Here is a 22,451-nt window from a genome sequence, read left to right as displayed (position 1 = left end):
AAGTTAACCAGATAAAGGATTGAGTCAATTAGGAAACATTATGCTGGACATGGGCACATTATTCCAAAACGTCTCCCAAAATCACCCTAAGCGTCTCATAACGCAAACCTTTCAATTTTTGCACTTCAACATTTATATCCATTATTCACATGGGTCCTGTCAGGCACTGTGGGGCCCCCAATCGGAGTCTGCTGCATCAGCGATGTACCGCCATAACAGAGCATTTCCTCCTGGAGCTCGAACCAGTGTCGATGGACCTAAGGAACTGGATCGCATTCTCTCGGACATGGGGATGCCGCTTACCTATGGGCATGGTCCGTCATTGTGTGTCTTTTGTAAAAGTTTGTTGTGCGTCTTTTGTAAATACCTCAGTCTCCTTCAGTAAATATTCCACGTATGGGTTGTTCAATGTTTGCCAAATCCCAAAATTCGGTTGAAAAACTGTTGCTCCACATGCAGCTGTGTTAACGCAGCTCATGTTTATCCAGTTACGTTTATCCAGCAGACCCAGTAACGCTATCTGCAGATATCTGATATCTCATATCGGTAGGGGTATCCGCAAAACATCGCGGAAGTAACACCTCGTATCCGTAGAACTGCACACACGCAACTCTCTACGTCGCATTTCTTCGCATTGTTTTTTTTGTACACGATTTTTCATCACATGTTTTCATATACGCAGGCCTTTGCATGAAATACGATGCACTGAGAACAAAATCAATGATGCACCACGAAATCACGAAAACTCTCCTTCCACAACACCAGAAATGGCACGCTCCTCAACCAAGGTTAGTGTTCTAGGCCAGGTGGAGACGCCCCTGATACAAGATTTCGACCCACTGGGAATCTACCTGGGAAAGTACTAGGAAATGTACCAAGAAAGTTTCTCGGGCGGGCGCCCACCTTCCCGACAGGGGTGTCCCAGTCGGTAAGGTGACCGGGTGCGGTGACCGCGATCAAGCCCATGTACAGCGAAAAACATCAACGGGAGGGGTTACTACTGCCTTACCTGCGAAAATATATCCGCCAGTGGTGGACATGTGCTCTGACCGAATCTGCCCGCCCTGTATTATGCCAGTGGGATGCAGAATGGAAGATTCAGTCTCCTACGAGAAACGTGCAAAAAGCTTCCATATGCGCCTTAGCTGAGCACAATCGAGGACTTCCGTAATTTAGTCAAATGGATAAGGGTTCTGGAAGATTTAGTCCTCTACGAAAAACATACAAAAAGCTTCCAACTGCGCCTAAGCTGAGCCCAATCGAAAACTCCCGTAACTAAGTCAAAGGGAAGTGTTTGGGAGGCCGCCCCTAACCACCAGCTGGGGCGCCGCGTTCGCCGGGTACTGCACGGCGTGGATAATAGGGCGTCACGCAGCAGGATGTGTGGTGGGGGAGTGTGTGCGTGCTACGGCACCGTATGCAGTGAATCGTGTTCTTTATTAATATCCCGCACTTCACACTGCTCTTCTTCGCGTGCAGGACAAGCTTAACACGCGCTCGGGTGGGGGGGGGGTCAAATTGACCCCCCCGAAGGTTTTTTTCCAGAATGGTTTCCGAACGACGCGGCATAGCCGCGCCACATTTTGCGTAGCTGTAGACGACTGAATAGCGGCTCGTTTGACATAAAAAATGGATGCACCTTGTAAGGTCGCTGACCTATAGCAGGTCAAGGTCAGGTCATGGTTTCGGCGAAAGCAATTGCTAAGGAATCCTTCAATTTGATCCAACAACGGAGTGTTAGACGAAGTCATACATATCTGAGATGCTTTCTTAGGTAACAAAACAACTGAATAAGCAAATTACATTGACCTAAGGTCAGGTATGAAGGTCGCACCAAGGTTAAAACCAACCTGTTTTGTTACTCTAGGGCCTGCTGTGTGGGATAGTTTCCAGTGTTCATTTCGAGTTTATTTATAGCAGGAACCACATAATACGTCTTCCATGGACTTTTCAGAGGTCAGAATAGGTCATTGACCTAAAAAGATCCAGGTTAACATTTTGTTTTAGGAGCATATTGCCTGATGTAATCTTTGTCGCTTAGTCAAATGCAAAACTCAAAGCAATCTTGTACGATTTTGGTCACCTTGACCTTCAAAAGGTCAAACAAGGTCACTGACCTTGAATGAGCATGTGACCTTTGCTTAGAAACGGTTATCTCCGTTCTGAGGCACTTTGGAGACCAACCTGGAACTTGACCTTGTTAAAGCTTTTTACCCGAAGGTCATGACCTAGGAACCTGAAACTTTGACCTAAGTTAATTCACATACAGGTCAACACACCCTGTACATTTGGTGTCTCTAGCTTTCTTAATTCTCGAGAGCTCAAGGGGGTCAAATTGACCCCCACCCGAGAGAAGGGCATCTAGCCGGCATCTAGCCTAGCGTGTTACTGACGGTGCTAAATACAGTGGAGATTCTGTAATTCGAACATCGTTCATAAAGTGACTGATGACCTACATTTGCTTATTTTCCCTGTTGTTGCGTTGTTCGTTACCGCCGTCCCTTTCTTTTCCAATTCCGTAGTCATAATATTACAACCATAGCTGGAAGAAATGATCTTGTAACCCTAACATGTTTATTATGATGCTATTTCTAAGCTAAACCATGCGTAGCTGATGCATGCTACAGTCAGTCCGTCGCTCCTGCAGGTATGCGAATGCGTTGGTAAAACGCCACCCGTGAGCCAATGCGTGATAATCGTTGTAGTTGGCCCTCTGAAACCTGCAAGACCCAAACGTCTGGTTGCTGCATTTATGATTATCTGGACACATTTCTTTCGATATAATGAGATTGCGTATGTTATCTTACCCAGTCTTACATCTGTGAATTTTAGGACTACGCACGACTTATACATTAACTTACTCACTGTGTGATCAAGCCCATTCCACTGGGGAGTGGTTAGTTCCGGCTAAAAACTTGCAAACTGAAATATTTGCGATGGAAAGAACAGCGCGTACCAAAGACTGGACACAAGGAGATGCGTATCGGGAGAAATACGGCGCAAATAACTGTGTATGAGAACAATGGCAGTGCAAAGGAGTGCATGAGCGAAGAAAAGCGTGAGCAAGAGAAAAATGGGAAAAATTGTGCATACAAAGAAATGCGAAGCAAGTTATCACAAACGAATAAATATGAATGCGTATAGATGCGATGCAAAGCAATTCAAGTACGACGAAATGCGGTATGAAGAACTATGTATAAGTTTTGTGGCTGCAAACTTTGCGGTTATGAATATCTGTCCACACACATGTTTGGGGTTTACGAAGATTTGTGCTCACGAAAATTTGCGCACAAGGAAACGCTATACAAATGTACACAATACGAAGGCATGCGTACAAAGTCTTGTGTTCGGACCCGAAACTCCTTGCTCGATGTCGGAGATCATACGCATACAACTGAGCAGCGCCAATGACCATACGGGAGCCCGTCATGGCCAGTCATATTTTCACTTACCATGACGATGATAGGCTTGGTTTTGATCCGCTTAGCCCTGGATGCGTACCTCAGCGTGTTCAGGGACTCACTGACTTTACTCCGCGCCGGCGAAGCACACGCGATCTGAGGAAAGACGTTGCGATGCCAGACAGCTGTGCTTGGAGAAGGCTTTGTTGTAACCCTCTGACGATGCAAAACATTCGCAGGTTTTCGGAGAAAGAAAAGAGAGAGAGAGAGAGAGAAGAGAGAGGAGAGAGAGAGAGAGAGAGATAGAGAGAGAGCGAGAGAGAGAGAGAGAGAGAGAGGAGAGGAGAGAGAGAGAGAGAGAGAGAGAGAGAGAGAGAGACGAGAGAGAGAGAGAGAGAGAGAGGAGAGAGAGAGAGAGAGAGAGAGAGGAGGGGGGGGGACAGAGAGAGACAGAGGACAGAGAGAACAGAGAGAGGGTTAGGGTCACTGCGACCGAAATCGATCATCTATTGAGCGAGGATTATGGCGGCCAATGTTTACCATCAGTGTAACTCCGCTGCCAGCCAGACTGTCTGCCAACAGTTTGGTCAGCTTGCTGTCCCGGTACGGAATGTGGCCGGTCTTTTTCTTGGGGTCACTTAGGTTGGATATGCACGTTCCTGAAACGAACGAAGGGATTTGCGTGACGCCACGACCCAAATGTGCATTTACGGTATCCTCCACGTCTATACACACTAAAATGCGGTTGCTAGGTTGGTCGGAGAGGATAGGGGGAAACAGGCTGTTCAGTTTGCTTGCGGGTCCCAAAGTTTTAATTGTTCCCTATGAAACCCACGAGCGAAGGTGAATATATGTCGACAATGCAAATTACCATAACTTGCACCAAAAACTGCAACGCATCAATAATGGGGATACATTTGACGGCCTGTTAAAGCCTGGTATTGATGAAAAGGCGCAAAGTTTGTAAACTCCAAACTTTGACAAAACTATGCACGATCCAATTAATTTGCTGCTGAGTAGTGGGCTGTAAGCCGCAATCCGTTCATAGCGCGAGTGGCTGCACCCTCACATATTAAGGACATGCTGTAATTAGCAGCTGCCTGTGAAGGTCCGTGGGCATGAGCTGCGTTATAAGAGGCAGGGGAAGAGAGGCGGGCGGTGTGTATGTCCGGATAGTAGCGGTTGCTCCTGCCCCGCGTAGGCGGGGAAGGAACCGTTCCATTGCTATCAATAGCGATATGTCCGCCCAGAGCCATGTGGGCTGGCGGGAGGACTGGCGATTGGTCTGCCCAGAGCCATGTGGGCTGGCGGGAGGACTGGCGATTGGTCTGCCCAGAGCCATGTGGGCTGGCGGGAGGACTGGCGATTGGTCCGCCCGGAGCCATGTGGGCTGGCGGTAGGACTGGCGATTGGTCTGCCCAGGACCATGTGGACTGGCGGGAGGACTGGCGATAGGTCCGCCCAGAGCCATGTGGACTGGCGGGAGGACTGGTGATAGGTCTGCCCAGAGCCATGTGGGCTGGTGGGAGGACTGGCGACTGGTCTGCCCAGCACCAGCTGTGTTGGCAGTGACGGGGTCCGTGCGGCGCCGGCGGGCTGCTCGGCGCGCCGGTGTCGGTATCGACAGCCGGTGACCGTCACCGGGCCGGTGGACGCCAGGTGTCCGGGCAGGTCGATACGCCGACACCGCCGGCCGCTGCATGGTGGGGGAGCGTCACGGCCCGGGTGAACGGCCTGTCGCTGCCGAGCGTCACGTGACCCGCGTCGTTCGTGTCGGCCAGGGCGAGGAACGGGTTCGGGCCGAATGGGGGACGCCGGCTCTTATATTTCACGGCGAGTGCGCCATCATTAAGATAATGAGTTGATAGCCTTTGGACGAAGGCTTGGTTCACAACGTCCCAACAATTTTCCAGAACTGGTAAACGCTATAATTGAGTTGCACTACACGGCTGCCACGCCCAGCTCCCATGCGATAAACGAAATGACAAAGTTAGCGTGCGATCGGGCGGAGTGGGGTGCATCCCCAGTAAGGTTTATCCTTATAAAAATTAAACGGAGCGGCGTGCCGACGCAAAATTTGGGGCAGTGGTAGATAGCTGACAGCCATGGCTCTCGTATCCGAAATAAGCTACAGCCTTTTGAGATCGTTGACCGGATCGATGCTAGGGCAGGTTATTGCCAGGCCATGCTTGTCAACTAAGGTACAACGACGGAGAAACTAAGACATCTGCATCGTTTCTTGCACTCACAGTACCGCAACACCATGGGATGCAGTGTTATCATTACGTGGTAGCGCGGTCGTGTACTGGATTCCCAAATAAACCCACGTTACGGCCGAAAGTTAGCGGACATGTTGCAACATTTAGAACGAATGACGGGCAGACAGGAAGATTTGTCTTGGCCTCCTGTCCCGCCCTGCCCCTTCCAAAACATTTTCCCTGAGGATTTGTTTGTTAGGAGATGCTGCAGCCTTGCAATATGTAACTAAAACGCAAAAGCTCCACCATGCTCCATCAACTTTAAATCAGACTGACCAACTATATAGCGTCAGCAATGGCCCAGAGGAGCGGAAAACCGATGTTTCGTGACGCACGGCCAATAGGTACCGACCCAGAACAAGCTTAGTTCATGTGAAGTTTCAAGTGTCTGAAAGATGCATGACTTAAAAGGTGGGAGGCGATCCTGCTTTGTTGATAATGCGAACCACTAGAGATATCCCTAGCCACATCGAAGTCATACATGGCTTATTTTTTGGTTGTACAGAGCCAGATTGTAAATGGCTAAATACCGTCTCCCAGCCAATGTGTTTATTCGCACTGTAAGATTATGGTGTAGTCGGCATACTAAAAACACATTTGCCATTGATCCTATTTGGTTTTGACGTCCACTGCGCACATGACAGAGACGTCAGACGTACACAAAAGGCGGGCACACGAGCGCAGGTGACTGGAAGAGACACAAACTAAAGTGCACCCCGTGCACGACCAACCATTAGACTGAGTGGGATGCGATGTGCCCCAAAGCCAGCAATCTGATTTCGGGAATGGCGCAAGATGTTCTGAGTCATTTCGTTAACGCCGATACCGAACACCAGGGACAAAAGGCAATATGTCTAAATGGTACAACTAACCGAGGACCATGAGGCTTTTGTTGATGTTGTTGGCTTCCTCAAGTGTCTTGCCCTCGCTGTTGGTCTTCTTCGTCATCTCGCTGCCGGCCAGGTCCACGAAGTTCAGCTTGCCCAGTTTGGATATGTAGACGTCCGAGTCATCTGCCGCCTGTGCTCGCGCAGAGGAAACCCGGCGATGAAGTAGAACAGTGAATAACATGTGCAGACGTGCGCATGACGGATCTTCATATGCAATCAATGGACGTGGCATGCCTCGATGCGAGGTCAGCAATGGCGAACACGGCGCACCTTTACACCGGCACTGTTGCTTTGGAAGATTCGCATATCTTTGTCGGAGGTTAAATATAGCTTCCTGAGTATTAATCAATGAAACAAACGTAACACAGCCTGAGCTATTCCGGCGCAATCCAAGTCAATTCAAGAGTGCAAAAAACCTTTGACCAAATTTACTTCCATGAATTGGACATTGGAACCCACAAAGACGAGTTTAGAACATTATTATGTAGAATTTGAGGTTGGGATCTTAGAAATGCTACACCAGAAAAGTTATGGGATTAATGACGACATAAATTCAGCTCGTAAAGAGCGCTTTGCCACAAGAGCGTGGTTTGCTGAAGCGGATAACGACGAGCAATATTCTACTGTATCGACGGCAATATTCTACTGTATCGGCAGCACACGGCCTCGACCATTAACCAGTAGAATAGATATCTTGATCAAAGTGCCGAGACCGATTACCTTCTGCTCTGAAGTGATGTATACTGTGAGGATCGTGTGACTGCGACTGGAGAACTCGTTCATGTTGTGGCTGGCAACTGCTCGGTTGCGAAGCCCTGTAACCAAGTGTGACAAGTGCAGTCAGCTACAGCACAGCCTGGCTCGTGCCAATCAGTGCGAGCTATGGACATTGGACAACCCTATCTTGACAGTGGGCAGCGTGATTATGCTGGTGTGCATTTGTAGAAGCCGTGGGCCCGTCATACTGATTTCAGTTCTGAGCACTGGTATTCATATTTTGGTAAATACACACACGCACACGCACGCGGCAGAAGCGAGTACAGGGAATGCAAAAAGGAGATGGGGTCGCAGTACACGGAGACCGTGGTCATCAACAGTGGGCCGTCAGCTGACGGTCGCGGCACCGAGGCACGCTCCAGTCGCGTATCCGTACTTCCTTCCTCTAAAAAAAACTAGACAGGCGCATGGCACCTGTCCACACCACGTTATGTACGTGTCACAAAGTGCGTTCAAGCACAAACAGCAGCACATATAATATGAACTACTAAGACAACAATTTCAGTGCGATTCTCGTCTGGATGTTCTGACCGTTTACTAATTTCCTGGTTAGCGAATACTTAAGATCAGCTCCGACAACGAGGCGTTTCGATTGTGCTTTCTAACCTGTTCGCGATCAGCTCCCAACATGCCCCTGGTGGGGAGTTCGCAGGGTTCCCAGAACTACCTGCGTCGACTACGCATTCAACAGGAACGCAATGAAGTTAGGCAGTGCATAGAAACTCTGCTTTCGCTAATGACAAAATGTTGGGTTATCCCTGATTTTGAAACAATTTTTCAGTACCTGGTTTCGCATCTCCTGGATATGCTTATGAATTCTCACTTTACAAAATTTCCAATACATCAATGTTGAAACCCTGGTCTACTGATGTGCGTTGGTTGCGTTGAAAACGGTTAATAAACATGACAACGGTGCCCGATGAAAATGTCTACTCGATTGTGTCCCCAATTGATCGATGTCCCCGATTTCACCTCCAAGGTTACGAATCTGCCTTCACTTCTCGCCCGGAATAGGGGTATCGGGGAGTCTACCCGGAGCAGGGTTACAGACGATCACCCAACATATTACGGAGCAAGGACAGACCTGAAGGACCAGCTGATTCAAACACCCATCTGTCAAACATCAGGCAAAAAAACCTGATGAATCATTGCGTTCTTATTTGCTTTAGCTCACTAGAGCACTGAGCGGGCGATACAACATTTATTAGTTCGGATGGAATGTGTAGCATAGATGCGGTGCACGAAAGACTCAATATCTATTGCAATTTTGCTTGTATACACACCATATAATATATATATATATATATATATATATATATATATATATATATATTCTTACACATACATGCGCACATACATTAAATATTCGTATACTGCGCATATTGGGAGCATTGCCTCTTCAAGGATATTAAAATGAAGGAGTTTTTATTCGAATGTATATATTTCGTTGGCTATTAGATACATACGTATGTATATATACCTACATATGTACAATATGCTTATGTGTATATATATATATATATATATATATATATATATATATATATACACAGAACAAAACTTCTGCGCTTCTAGGAAAAAATATTTTGGTACGGGGTGCACAAATGAAACATGACCAATGGAAGTAAGACAGAATACTATTTTTACTTTTGTGCATGTAAAATACACTCAACATGTGAACACTACGAAGAAACTAACACGTTGCCACAATTGCATCATTGATGCTCACCGCCTATCACCTAATAATTAAACCGGTGCACAAGAACTTGCTTGTCTGTTTTGGGCTGGAGAGAGCTCGTTAATAGATATACTTCTCAAAATTTGAATGCGTGTTCTGCCACTGGATGTCTGTAAAATGTCAGTGTTGTCTGTCCGTTGTTGTCGTATCCATGCTTTGCCATGTCCGTGTCCATGTGATCCAGACGTGCCCTGTCACGTAAGTGCATTGTCAGGCGTCGTGAGAGTGTCGTGGTCACACCGGTGTAGCGTGTAGAACGAAGTTTGCAGCCTTCGATGTTGCATTTGAATTGATACACTACGTCGGTGCATTTCAGCCTGCCGGCTTTGTCTGGGCTATCTCTCACAGGAAATTTAGAGATTTTCTTATTGCGATACTGCCACCGGCGTCCATCACACAGACTGTGCTTCACGACGCTGCCGCCAGCGTCCACAGCACAGACTGCGCCACACGACACTGCCGCCAGCGTCCACCACATAGACTGCGCCGCAAGACACTGCCCCCTCCCCCGGCGCCCACCGTATAGACTGCGCCGCACGGCACTGCCGCCAGCGCCCACCGCTTAGACTGCGCCGCACGTCACTGCCGCACTGCCGTCGCCGAGCCGCCCTACCCACGGGACGACCTACCCACGTGAGGGGCGGAGCGAGACGCCACGTGAAGGAAGGCACGAGGCGCTACGTGGGAGTGGCGCGAGACGCTACATGGGGAGGCGCAAGATGCTACGGGAGGAGTGACACGATACGCTACGCGAGGGGGGGGGGGGTGCAATACGCTATATGAGGAGTGGTGCAAGACGCAACGGGAGGAGTGGCGCGAAACACTACATGGGTGGTGGTGCGAGACCCTACGTGGGGGGGGGGGGCGGTGCAAAACGCCACGTGAGGGGTGGTACGAGACACTACGCAAGGGTGGCGCCAGACGCTACATGAGAGGTGGCGCGAGACGCTGGATGGTCTGGGCCTGTTTAGCGCGCTTTAAACCGCACGTGTTGCAGAAAGATATGAGTCTGACGACAAGCAGCCAAGCCTGACAGCATCGTCCAGAAATCAACAGGTAACAGTTTTGTACCGAAGCGAGGCTGGGTGCAGGACTCGCCGAGCAGGCTGCCCGTAGGGCGGTAAGTTTTGGTGAACTATGTCCACGTGCTAAGTACTGAGAACAAATGCAGGGCTATTGGCATCGGAAAAAGTTTCGTTCTGTTCACTGACGCACACTGACGTTTGCCGACTACTTCTGCTATGAACATTCCGAATGTCTCGGCCCTACTTGTCTTGAAGCGTGATCAGTGATCAATGACTGCCAGTATAGTGGCCAATCTTGTTTTGGGGAGTTGAATGACCTTAGAGGCTTGCAACGGTTTGCATCACCCTGCGCCAGACAGCCTTATAAAGTGGTTTATACTATAGCAGCTGGCTGGACCAGTGGCATCTGAGTGTGATCATCTGCAGTGTAATTATTTAACAATCTTTAATACTCTGCATTAATAATCTTAACAGCTGGAGATCCGAATCATCTCGATAGGCTGGTTTGTCGGAGGACAATCCGTAGCACGCGTGCAGCGTGCAATGATTTCGGTGCATGCTGCACATTGCACACTGGTCTCCTTACAATAGCAGCTGAAAAGAACAGATTTATTTCTTCGGCCACTATCGCCCGCATTGATGCCACAGTACTTTTGCTACGAGAGGTTTAAGATCAGATCTCGTCCGTGGTAAAGCCGGCAGTTTTTTCGCACTCAACATCAAGATTAGCGAAAGGAGACTGCATTGTTGAATGTCGCTGGTTTTGTGTTAAAGGATTACGGACGTGCATAGTTACAACGCGAATCAGGTGGATCTTTATATTATTTTTTCCTGCGTTAACCACTGCGCGTTTGGGAAACCAGAGGTACGGTGTTCGATTCCCCGCGGTGCCCGCCCTTCCTGCCAGGGTGAGAGGCAGGCGACGCCATTTAGCCTCAGCAGTTGAGTGCGTCGTAAAGCGCCAATGACACACTCACTCACATATTTATTTTGCCTATGTCCGGCGGGTGCACCAGTGCTTCTGTCTCTTAACACTACAGCTACCTTGCTTTCAAAGCACCCTAGTGTACAACCATGTGTTAATGTCCCTTACGTGACCAGCGTGACTGTACAGCACACAATCATGCTGTGATGTTCACTGGACGGTGACACTGGCCTCAGCTTTTAACACGACCCGCAGGTCGTTGGTCCTCTGTGCCACACACCCGGGCAGCTGCCGGACGGTGAGGTCGCTCGATAAATCCATGGTGACCCAGCGGACCGGCCGTCGCAGTAGCTCGACACAATGTAACCGCCATCGACCGGCACTGGCAACACACAAACTGGGCGCCAGCCCGCGCCGCGGGCACGCACCCCCAGCCTGGGCATGGAAGCTCTTCCACACACTTCGGGCCAAGAAGTCTGATTCAGAGCCTGAACGTGAAAATTAAGGCTTGTGCACTTGTAGTTAAAAAACAGAAAGCGCAGCGAACTGTTGTAGTGATGGGATCGCTCCATGCAGTTTCCAAAACCGAGTTTGAGCCACGTCTCACAGGAAAGACCAGCAGGGTGGTGAAATGAAAAAGCGATGGAGTTAAACAAACTTAACGGGATCATGCACGAAGGGATTGTTTAATGGAAGCCGCAGGGCATGGGTCCTTCCTCCCGGGTCGTTGTACGAATCGACCTTAAATCAGAGCCTCAGCAACACATTAACGGTAGAAATGAACGTGCCTGCCCGCTTTTGTACCTCTCAATGATGGATATATCAGACGCGTCCAATTTGATTGGCATGATCAGTTTCCTTGAAAACCTTCTGAATAGCTCAAAATTTTGTCTTGAAGTTGCCGCTTAGCCCGGAGAAATGCTATCGAATCCCTGTTTACCACAACGAACGCAATATGTTTCAATTACTTAACTGTTGTTTTCACTTGTGTGTTATGTAATGTTTGCAATGCACTCACTTGCTGGAACGCCTGTGCAATCAATGTCATTAAGGCCTAAAGGCTCTACTTATGGAAAAATATAGGCGAGTACAGGGGTGAAGCTTCCCATTCAGTTGGGAGGGAATTCGCCGCCCTCATCCCCCCCTCACCCCCCCCCCCTAACTTCGTGACGAAAGTGGAAAAATTCGTGGAGAACCCCGTTTTTGGCACACGTTTGAGGCAGGTTGGGTTGCTTTTTTACTGTTTAACTCCCCTCCCCCCAACTCTATTTAGGGGCGTAGATTTTGGTCAGTTGTCAATTGGTCACAAAAATATTTTTGCTTCTTTTGAAGAAAATTTTCAACAGCTGATGTGCAGACTCACTAGGGGAGATGAAGTGTTGGATCTCGTATCGACTGACAAGAAATGGTGTATAGATGTTTTGACAGTAGGTGAGCCACTGGGAAATATTGGCCATGCTATGACAAGGTTTTCATTGTGTCTAGGTTATTTAAGGCAACGCTAATCATACCCTTACTCCAAAGTTTGCTAGAGGTAAATTTGAAGAACTTGCAGTCTTTTTCGCTAGCTGCCAGTGGAAAGATATCCCTATTGGATTGACCGCATATCAGGAGCCTGATATGCAGTGAAGAAACTCTCCACACTGTGTGAGCACTCCTCCACAAGGGAGGAGTGTTCAAAGATATTCTAGAAGCAGGTCAGGAAAGACACATTCCCTTTAGGAAAATGTGAGGAAGTGGCTCACGAAAGCTACCATGGCTGACACAGATAGTGCTCAATTTGATCATATCATGGGCAAAAAAGTAAGACACAGAAAACAACAAGGCAACGTACAGGATTGCTTCAAAAAAGCTAAAAATAAAATTAGGGTGGCAAAAAATTATTAGAAATACGGCTACAAGACGCTTGCCCTAGCGATGTTTAGAATCGTTTTAGCCACCACAAATTTAAATCTAAGGGATCCTCTATCGGCCTCTTCGAGGAAGATGGAAGTCATTAGTGGACGACTGGGATATTGGAGATGCTCTTAGCAAACACTTTTCTTTACTGGTTGCAAAGCAGACTGTGCGTGATCTACCTGGTGAAAGGCAAATCTGCCTGAAGGCAGTGTTGTGGATTTGACGGTGACCGAGGGTATGGTAAGGTAAGGTAAGGTAAGGTATGGTAAGGGATGGCTTGCGGTGAATATAGCTGGATAGGGAGCCTGGATCTGACCAGATATATATTAGGTGGAGCGCTGAATAAACATGCTAGTACTTTAGCTTGTCCCCTGGTGCAAATATTTAATGGGTCATTGAGCTCCCCAGAGTACCCGTGGACTGGCAAAATGCCAACTTAGTACCGATATTTCAGAGGGGAACCAAAGAAGGGCTAGCAACTACAGGCCTGTCAGTCTTACCTCACTAGTGTACAATATTATAAAGAAATTTATGAAGGCTAGCATTCAGTCACCTAAGATAGGCATCAGATGATAACTAACGGTCAGCACAGTTTTCTTTCTAGAATGTCTCGTCTGACAAGTCTGCTGGAGTTCATAGAGCATGCTACTAGTTAGATTGATAAAGGCAATAGTTTGGATGTTGTTCAACTAGGTATTACTAAGGTGTCTGATTAGGTGCCACACCAGCCTCTGTTATATCGATTAAAATTGTATGGCATTGAGTGAAAACTCCTTGACTGAGTGAAGGCTTGGCTGCTAAACAGGAAATAAAGCGTACTGCTGAATGACACGAAGTCTCAATGGTAGCTAATAGAAAGAGTGACTCAAAATCGGTCGGTTTTAGGCGCTTTGCTCCTTATCACTGTCGTGAATAATATTGAGATAGGATGATAAAGCAAGGCGCTAAAATTTGCTGACGTTATTTAAGCAGAAGAAATATCGAAAAAGACCGACGGCGTGAAGCCTGAATTAGAGAAATTAGTGAACTGGGCTTCTCTCTGGCAGATATCATTTAATTATGACAAGTGTAAGATGATGTATTTGGGTAGTTCTAGCAGTGGGGACGTTAGTTATAAAACGTAAGTTCGGGAGTCGAACCATATCGAGAAAAGAAGGTTTCAGTGATACAAATTTTCAACAAATTTAGGCTCAAAAGTTAAGTGGGGCTGCTAAGAGCGAGGCGCTTCGGATGCCGGGAATTATTATCAGGGATGCCCATTACAAGTGTGGGAATATCGTCAGAAGGCTGTACTACGCTTCTGTCGGACCACACCTAGAGAATTGTGTACAGGCTTGGCCCCCCATGCTTCCAAAAACATATAGAGAGGCTGGAAAGGGTACAATGAAAAGCAACTAGGATGGTTAATGGGACTGGCAGCTTAGAAGATAAGGATTGGTCTAGGGGCTTTGGTTTGTATTCACAGAAATATCGTAGGCTTAAACGGGATCTGATTGGGGAATTCAGTAGTATGGAGGTCAAAGACAAGGCAGATCTACGAAGAGCACTGGAATTTAGGCTGAACGAGCCCTCGCCGGGAGGGGGATGTTAATGACATCCTTAACTTTTTAACCTTTAACCTTAACTGAACCTAAGCTTACCAACCTCAGCTTAACTGAACCTAACCTACCAACTAGTTATTACGACTTAAAAACCTCACAACATTAACAACACAATCCTGACGCACATCAAGCTTTCGTGAGCGGAAATCCGGGTCAGTTTTCGCGCCCCATCTGTCCCTACTGCGGCTGGCAGGTGGCAGCACTTCCTGGCAACAGGAAGGGGCGGAGCCTAAATTATCGCGCGTGAACTGAATACTGAAGGCGTTTGTACCAGTTACTCTTGTATGGTTAAAACAGGCAAGAAAAATTACAATTCATGCTGCCAGGGTATTGTGTGATGAAATTATAATAGGAACACCCCCTCACATTGCCCCACAACGACAAAAGACTAATACAGAGCCGGAGCAAAGCTGAAAAACGACCGCCACGCATCACGCCGCGAACAGGAAGGAGAGCTGAGTAATGTTCTTGAGTGTCTTACTTGCGCCAAGATTTTCAGGCCAGAAATTAACTCAGGTGCTTCAAAGAAAGAATGAAATTTAGAGCCGTCACAAAACGTTTCACCGCGTAATTTGAACTATAAAATAATTACAATGTATTCGATTACAGAATCTAGCTGATGCTGCAGTGGCACTAGCCAGTGCTCTTATTAGACATAACTGGTCATGAGGCTTCACCAGAGTACATTTTGAAATGCGCCCCAAATGTGACACGCTCCTTTTAATGGCAGTGCCAATCGCTTTGAACTTGCTTCACACGGCAAACAAATACGATGCTCGACATGCTACTGAGGCCCAGGCCGCGCCCGCCTTAGCGCGTCGCGTGCATGTTGACAGCCTTTGCAATACGTTTTAAGTGGCCATTCGGTTCAAAAATGTGGGCTTACCCCAGTCTGACCAGAAAATTGTATCCTGGTACATACGCTACTTTGATACAACGTTGTGATGCGTGCGATATGCATTACCAGCACTGAGCATCCTGAGTTCAATGTAACTACAGTATCACTTATTTAGAAATGGTAGATCGCTATTGCGTTATTAGATTGCGTGAAATATAAAATGTGCAACCGCGTTTCCGGTTAGGTGCTTCTTTTTGGTCCGGGCCGTGAATCAGAACAAATCAGACAGAATAAATAAGAACAATTAGGTTCGTTCCAGAGCCAATGGCAATACACGCTCTCTTACCCTCTTCGAGTACCGCCAGAAGGTCATCCAGCTCTTCACACTCTACTGTGAACAGGTTTTCGACGAAGAACGCGCGCTTTTTCTTGGACCACCGGACCATCAGGCTCCGTGGCCTTTTCCCCGGCTCAGGCTGGACCGGATTCAGCAGATCGATCACCTGGAGAGCACAGACAGTGGCTTACAGTGAGAGCAGGAGCCAGCGGCTTACTTCTGTCGCAAGGTCCCATGGAGGACGTGTATGAACTCGATTTTGCCCAGCGTGCGGCCGCGCACGCGGTCATAGTGGCAGTCCATGTGTGAAAACCAACACGACTGAGGAACCTGTCCAAAGTCAATGTGTAAAAACAAACACGACTGAGAACGCCTGTCCAAAGTACATGTGTACAAACGAACGCGACTGAGAACGCCTGTCCAAAGTCCATGCGTAAAAACAAACACGACTGAGAACGTCCGTCCAAAGAAACCGTGAGCGGCAGCACGGGGCAATCTTTCCAAAGAGCCTAACAAATGGTCAGTTGGCTTAGGGTGGCCAAGGGAGAGTGTACCTAAACTACCTTCCACTTTCCACCCCAGCCGTTAGCCATCACCGCCTAATTGGCATGTGGCGTGGAAAGCTTCGTTTATAAAAAAACCATCTGAGCATAACTACTAATTATTTCAAACCAAGGCTGTATATATACTGAAATGATAAAAATAAAATGCAGCCATTCGTTTCTCCAATTTCCTTTATATTTTACGGTTCGATGCTGACGGTGTTCCCCATGAAACCACGCACCTTTTCATTGTAGATCTCCAGGTAGGACGCTTTCAGCAGGAATTCCTTGTCCTTCTGCTCGTTGATAACTTGAAACAGGTAGACAAACGACCGGAACACCAAGCCGTGCTCTTCAGAAAACATGTCAGGTACCTTGCGAAACTGAAACATCGTACGGAGACGTCCAGTCACATACAGTACAACGCTGTCTGGCATGCGCGGAGCACAGCTCATCCAGAACCTTAGCAGCAGCCGGCAACTGTCATGCACCTACATGCGTTGTGGAACATTTGAACCGATATTGTTTAGGAAAAGAGCTATTGACAGTTTCCTTTGACGATCGGAGAATCGTCACTCGCTATTTTTAGCAGCTTTTTTGGAATGCACGTTTAGGTTGTCAATTTCGGTGCGTGTTTGCCACCACCAGTTTCTATACGCTTGCAAGAATCGCGGCTATCACATTAACGCTACATTGGTTCTCGCAATGCAACGTGAAGAATGGAGGGCTATCATGCGCGTACATCCTATTTGGTCTGGAATCTTATTCTTCTACGAAGCGATGACACAAGATCACACCACTTAACGTTTCTTAAGTAAAATAGTAAACCTGCCTAACAAGCAGCAAGCGAGCGCATCTCTGTGGGCATCAATGAATATTCGACACATTGGCCCATAGCACATACCCATGCATCATGCGCGCCATGTGAATGGCCTACGAGCGATTATCGACTGACATGAATTCCACAGTGCGCCTCAAATCCCGCTGCGAGCGGCATGCTGGAATTAATAAGCCCGTATGCCTACCGGAGACCACGAGCATTCCGCGATGCTCCAGGAGGGGAGCGCAAAGCATGGGCCAAGGAGTTTGTCACCTCACGAAACAGCGCAGTTCGGTCTGGATCAGCATCAGACAGATAATGGCCTCGCATGTAAGCACACCGTTTCAGAGACATTACAGCACTCTGCACTGTGGTTGAGGGCGTCTAAAGATTGTTGTAACTCGTAGCTAAATAGCAATGCGTATAACTCCTTAGTGTGATCATATTCAAGCTTTACAAGGCCCCGTGCACTGCTTTAGCGTCACGGGGTTAAAGGGAGAGCCAATACTTGTTTCATAGCGGCAACTTACCCGAGAGGGGGCTTTACCATGTCGGCGACGAAGAAACGCGGGTGTCGCGGATAGCAGCCAGTGTCTTTTGGCCGTCTGAACGTTGACGCCCACAGCAAACTCCAGGTGTCGAGAGGGGTTGTGGGGATACCGGACTACGCGGGATATAAGACAAGTGGGTATATGGACATACGGGCGGTGAGCAATGACCATCAAACTGCATGTACTGGAAGCTGCTCGGCATGCACGTAGAAGACGGATGATTACGAGCTGCTCTGTATCTCCTTTGTAAACGACACGGCTGGCAAAAGGCAGGCAAAAGCGTGGCTGTAATTCCTCAGGAAACAGAAGCTTAGGACCATCCAACACCGCAGTGCCTGCATCTGCCAGGAACAAATCACTCAAATGCATCTGCTATAGTCGGGGCGCTGCTACCCCAGCGACGTACCCTGATTTGGGGCACGCCACTCGCAGCACTACTGGCCGCCGGGACTGTATCGATGTGGATCATGCCCACCTCCACTGAACCAAGCGCCGTTTGTGCACGTGTTCGCACACACGCATCGCTCTTGAACTGCGCAGTCAGTTTCAAGCTTGCTGTGCTATTGTTCGTCCCATTTTCGGGTGGACTGAGCTTTGCTGTGCTCCGAGAAATGCTGCCATGAGGTCCAGACTCTGCGGCTGTGCCCCTCTGTAGAAATCCAGACGTCCCCTGGCTGCGCCCCACCGCTGAGATCCAGACGCCCCCGGCTGCTCCCCCACCGCAGAGACTGTGCCGGTGGCCGAGGAGCGACGCATGGCTTCATGAAGTTTAACTTGTGCCGGTGAATGTTTGTAGCATGTGCATGGCTCTTATTCCGTTGATGCTCAAAAACGAGCCTAAAATAAACACATTTTGTGACAAGCTAATCAAACATGTTATCTCTAGGCCTTCTGTAAGGAAAAATGTTATGGCACCAGTCCTGGCCGACCTTCTCTTGTTAGCAAGCTCTATGGTAAGCCCAACGTGGAAGGCTTTGCTACCATTGGATGCACGTATCAAAACTCAACGATACCAGGTAGTGTCTTGGTGGTACGGGGTAGCCACCACACGGTTTGTTTACCCTCTGCGCAGGCCGCTGCGCGACGTCACTACGAGGCACTTCGTCAGTGACCCGGAACGGGCACCGAGTGACCAGTCGAGACTTTGGCTGTCGGACGGCTTAGACTATGCCCTGATTTCCATGGATTTTAAGTATTTCAACATCGTGCTCCAAGAGGCATGCGGATCTTACATGTACGATTACACTGGCAGATACGCTTGCCGGACAGGCGTACCAGGTAATCTCACCGTCCGCCGAAGCTCGTGATGCCGTTTCCCCCGCCCCGAAACTCGACAGGTCCCACAGACCTGTCTTGGAGCACTGCACGAGAACCTGTCGTCCAGCACGGAGGGGACTCAGTGAGCCGGCACTGGCACCGTCGCGCTTCAATGTGGTCGGACCGGCACCGGACTGACCCACCGCTGCCGGTGGTCATATAACACTTGAGCAGGCCAGCAGTCCTCTGCATGTGAAGTGCTGCGCAGCTCCAGCAGACCGTACGCCCATGCCAGGCGGGTTGGTCTAACCGCCTGGCCCGTGTCGGCTTACGGATCGGGCGAGTGGGCGGTGTGTCGTGGGTTCGGATCGTGGGTTCGGATCGTTGTCGGCTTACGGGTCAGGCGGGTGAGCGGTGTGTTGTGGGTTCACTGGCGGCGACGACCACATCTTGTTATTGTTAGGAGAGGCGCTCAGATTTAAGCGTTCCGCTTATGCGCCAGCCCACTCTTCATGTTATGTGCTGCTTAATGTCCACAATCAAAAATAAACATCAAATCAAATCAAATCAATCCGCCGCCCCAGACTAAATGCCGTCACTCGGTCGGCGGGCGCGGGACGTTGGCCTTTGAGAATGCTTGGAGGATGAATCAGCTAGTTACCATGCGAAATCCCTCACAAATTATCTCGCATTTTCTTTTTTCAGTCGTCCACCCTTTCGGTAAGAGCCAGTTGTGTGAAGTGGGGTGCCATTTCCTGTTAGAAATGTGCACGGTCTGCAAGAAATCATAAAAGCCTGAAAGAGACTGCTGGTTGCCCTTGCAACTCAGTCGCCTTTTTCGTTTTCCATCAGACCCGTCAGTTCAAAAGCGCGCATTGCCCAATCCGCAACTGATTCCTTTGAATATTTGCGAAACCTAAGCATTACTGGGTCTACATCGCCATCGCCCGACCGGTCCTGTATTGACCAGTGGGCTCGCCTGCGGCGCCGTGGCTACGACATCGGCGGCCAGTGGCCACCCCTGCGGCCGCGTAACGACTGCCGTGTTTGACAGACGGCAGCGGCCACTGGCCACCACTTCGGACGCGTAACGACTGCCGTGTTTGACAGGCGGCAGCCGGTCGCTATAGGCCGCGGCGCACACTGGCGCTCTTCGAACGCAACAGCAGCCGACTCGGCCAACGCGTCGTCATCACAGCGCACTCACTAGAGAACGCAACCGGTGGCTCATCAAGGCCTGGCACGCGCTGTCGGCAGCCTCGCGTGGCAACCTTGCTGATGACTGTTGACTGACAGCCCAGGCTCGATCTGACAGCCGATGGGCTTCAAGTGGCGCTACTCCGAGGCTGGAGCTGAGAAACTGTGACGCGCAGGGCCTCAGGATCGAGTGGTCGAGTTGGCGAGCACCGAAACCATGTTTCCTACGATGGCTCGTAACGCGGCCCAGCGGAAATGCTTGGGAAGTTCACATCGCTGAATTCGTAGGCTTGAGTGAGGGTCTTGGTGATATGGAGGGACACCAGGTGGGTCGTTTTCCTCCCGTTCGTTATTAATTTTGCCGGTTCCAATGGCAAAGGCACAATCACAACATAAATGAAGTCTGCCGCAAGCTCTAGTGCGCCTTAACTCTTATAGGTCCATTATATAGGTCTTATAGGTCTTATAGGTCTTATAGGTCTTATAGGTCCATTCTGGGACCTCGCGCTACAGCGCAGCACCAAGCTGCTGTCCGGAGCAGTCCTGACCCAGCCGCATGCCCTCGGCAGCAGGCAGGTCAGAGAGGTGGAGGGATTGGTACCCGGCCGATCCGTTTGATGGTGTGAAGGTAAAGCTTGACCTAAATCGAAATGAGCTGAAGAGGCTGCTGTTTGGTCGGTTCTCTTCGCGTGCCAGGCGAGTGGATGGTAAGTGGTCATCGTCATTTAGCCCTGATTCGGCAAGATAAACTAAGTAAAATCGGTCGCAACATTTGAGTTTTGTTTCGAATTTTTAAATTTAGTCCTAAGCTTTCATTGCAACGCAACGATCTTCAGAACTAAATTTAGAACTAGATTTAATCATTGCAACAAATCTCTAGACCCTCTGGGACGGGGAGGGGGGGGGGGGGGGGGGCTACGACTGACAGTGCTAAGCGTGGCCGCACGTTGAGCTTAACCCGTTTATTTCTTAAATCTTACTTAATCCGGGCTAAGGGTGATGGATGCCTGCCACCTACTCACCAGGTGTGCGAAGAGAACCGACCGCACAGAAACCTGTTCAGCTCAATTCTATCCCGGTCGAGCTTCACTGCCACACTATCGAACGAATGGGCCACCGATCAATGACGCTACCCCTCTGACCTGGCTTCTGTCGAGGGCGCGCACCTGGATCAGGGCTGTTCCACACAACAGCCTTGTGCTGCGTTACAGGCTTAGGTTCTAGGATTGACCTCTGAGAGCTAAAGCGAACTGGAGTGCTAGGGGACTTTATTTATACTGATTGTACATGTTTTAATAAACCTCTGAGCGTTGAACCTACTTTGTACCGGCCCAGCGTAGCATGCTGGACATCAGGGCTGACCAAAGAGGTTTATGATTTGCTTGACCACACCCGTATTCGTGACCGAACTGACGAAACCAGCTCGCTAAGCTGCACGCCATACAAGCCTTCCCTAGCGTTCTGAGAACACTCTTTACAGCTTTGCTAGTTCAGAGAAGCCAATTAATCCACACATCGTGACTAATTATTCGAAACATGCAGAACAAAGAAGCATTAAGCCATGCGGCAAGAAGAGCACAACAGCAAGGTGCTAGCTAACAGCCCTGGTGTTCCTAATTGGAAATTGTATATGTATATATATATATATATATATATATATATATATATATATATATATATGCATATATATATATATATATTACTAGTGACACATAAGGAAACATCACAACGAACTCAACAAATCGATGCTTAGTACGTTTTGGGACTGAAATGCTATTATTCAGGGCCCAATTTTCTCTAGCAGCGAAAGGAACGCCCGAGAAAGCATTTGTATTGGCAGGTAAGCTAGATATCATTCACGAAACGGTTACCTGCACAATGGCAAATCGAAGCAACGCGGCGACAAAGCAGCACTAACGACAAACGACTTCTCATGGAAAGAAGAGAGGAAAACTTTTTTCTCCCCCCTGGTCGTCTCGGGCATCCGCCTTCTCTAGGCGTCACATGCTCACGCGTGCTGAATGTAATTACTCGCAATGTAAAATTAGTTTGGGCCCCTGCTCCATCAGAAAGTCTGCTAAAAACAATAACAAAGGCGTTTTCAGCATCGCATTGATACTAACGGCAAACCCGAAGTGCCCAAAACGTTCCAAACAAGCATCGGTTATGCCTGTCTTAAGAGGAAATCATCTATATTCAAACCTTGTCATCGATTTCTAAACCATTTATAAACAGCTGGTAGAAACCGTACCACAAAATTTCTACGTATGGAACCATCTCAGTGCTATATACGTTTACAATCACCGGAACATTATGAATTGGAGCGAGTGTATGAGAGCAGTATTGTCAACAAGAACAATTTCTATGAAGTCCTCTGGTAGGATGCTTATGCATT

At 48.6% G+C, this 22,451-nt stretch overlaps 1 protein-coding gene across 1 annotated transcript in view; it reads right to left on the bottom strand.

Annotated features, from left to right (window-relative positions):
• LOC119090111 (kinesin-like protein KIF12) overlaps positions 1-22,451 on the bottom strand; it is a 34,745-nt gene that overhangs the window by 2,809 nt on the left and 9,485 nt on the right. The window contains exons 4-9 of the mRNA XM_037212906.1: positions 16,474-16,614; positions 15,699-15,855; positions 7,270-7,364; positions 6,532-6,679; positions 3,942-4,060; positions 3,453-3,557 (exon numbers count right to left, since the gene is read on the bottom strand). Of these exons, the coding sequence (XP_037068801.1) occupies positions 3,453-3,557; positions 3,942-4,060; positions 6,532-6,679; positions 7,270-7,364; positions 15,699-15,855; positions 16,474-16,614 (765 nt within the window). The remainder of the gene's footprint in view (positions 1-3,452; positions 3,558-3,941; positions 4,061-6,531; positions 6,680-7,269; positions 7,365-15,698; positions 15,856-16,473; positions 16,615-22,451) is intronic.

Source organism: Pollicipes pollicipes, unplaced genomic scaffold (genome assembly GCF_011947565.3).
Source record: "Pollicipes pollicipes isolate AB1234 unplaced genomic scaffold, Ppol_2.1 Scaffold_3087;HRSCAF=3621_pilon_pilon_pilon, whole genome shotgun sequence".
NCBI classification, from domain to species: Eukaryota; Metazoa; Arthropoda; class Thecostraca; order Pollicipedomorpha; family Pollicipedidae; genus Pollicipes; species Pollicipes pollicipes.
The sequence above is the reverse complement of the archived record's forward strand: the minus strand, read 5'-3'. Positions and strand labels throughout refer to the sequence as shown.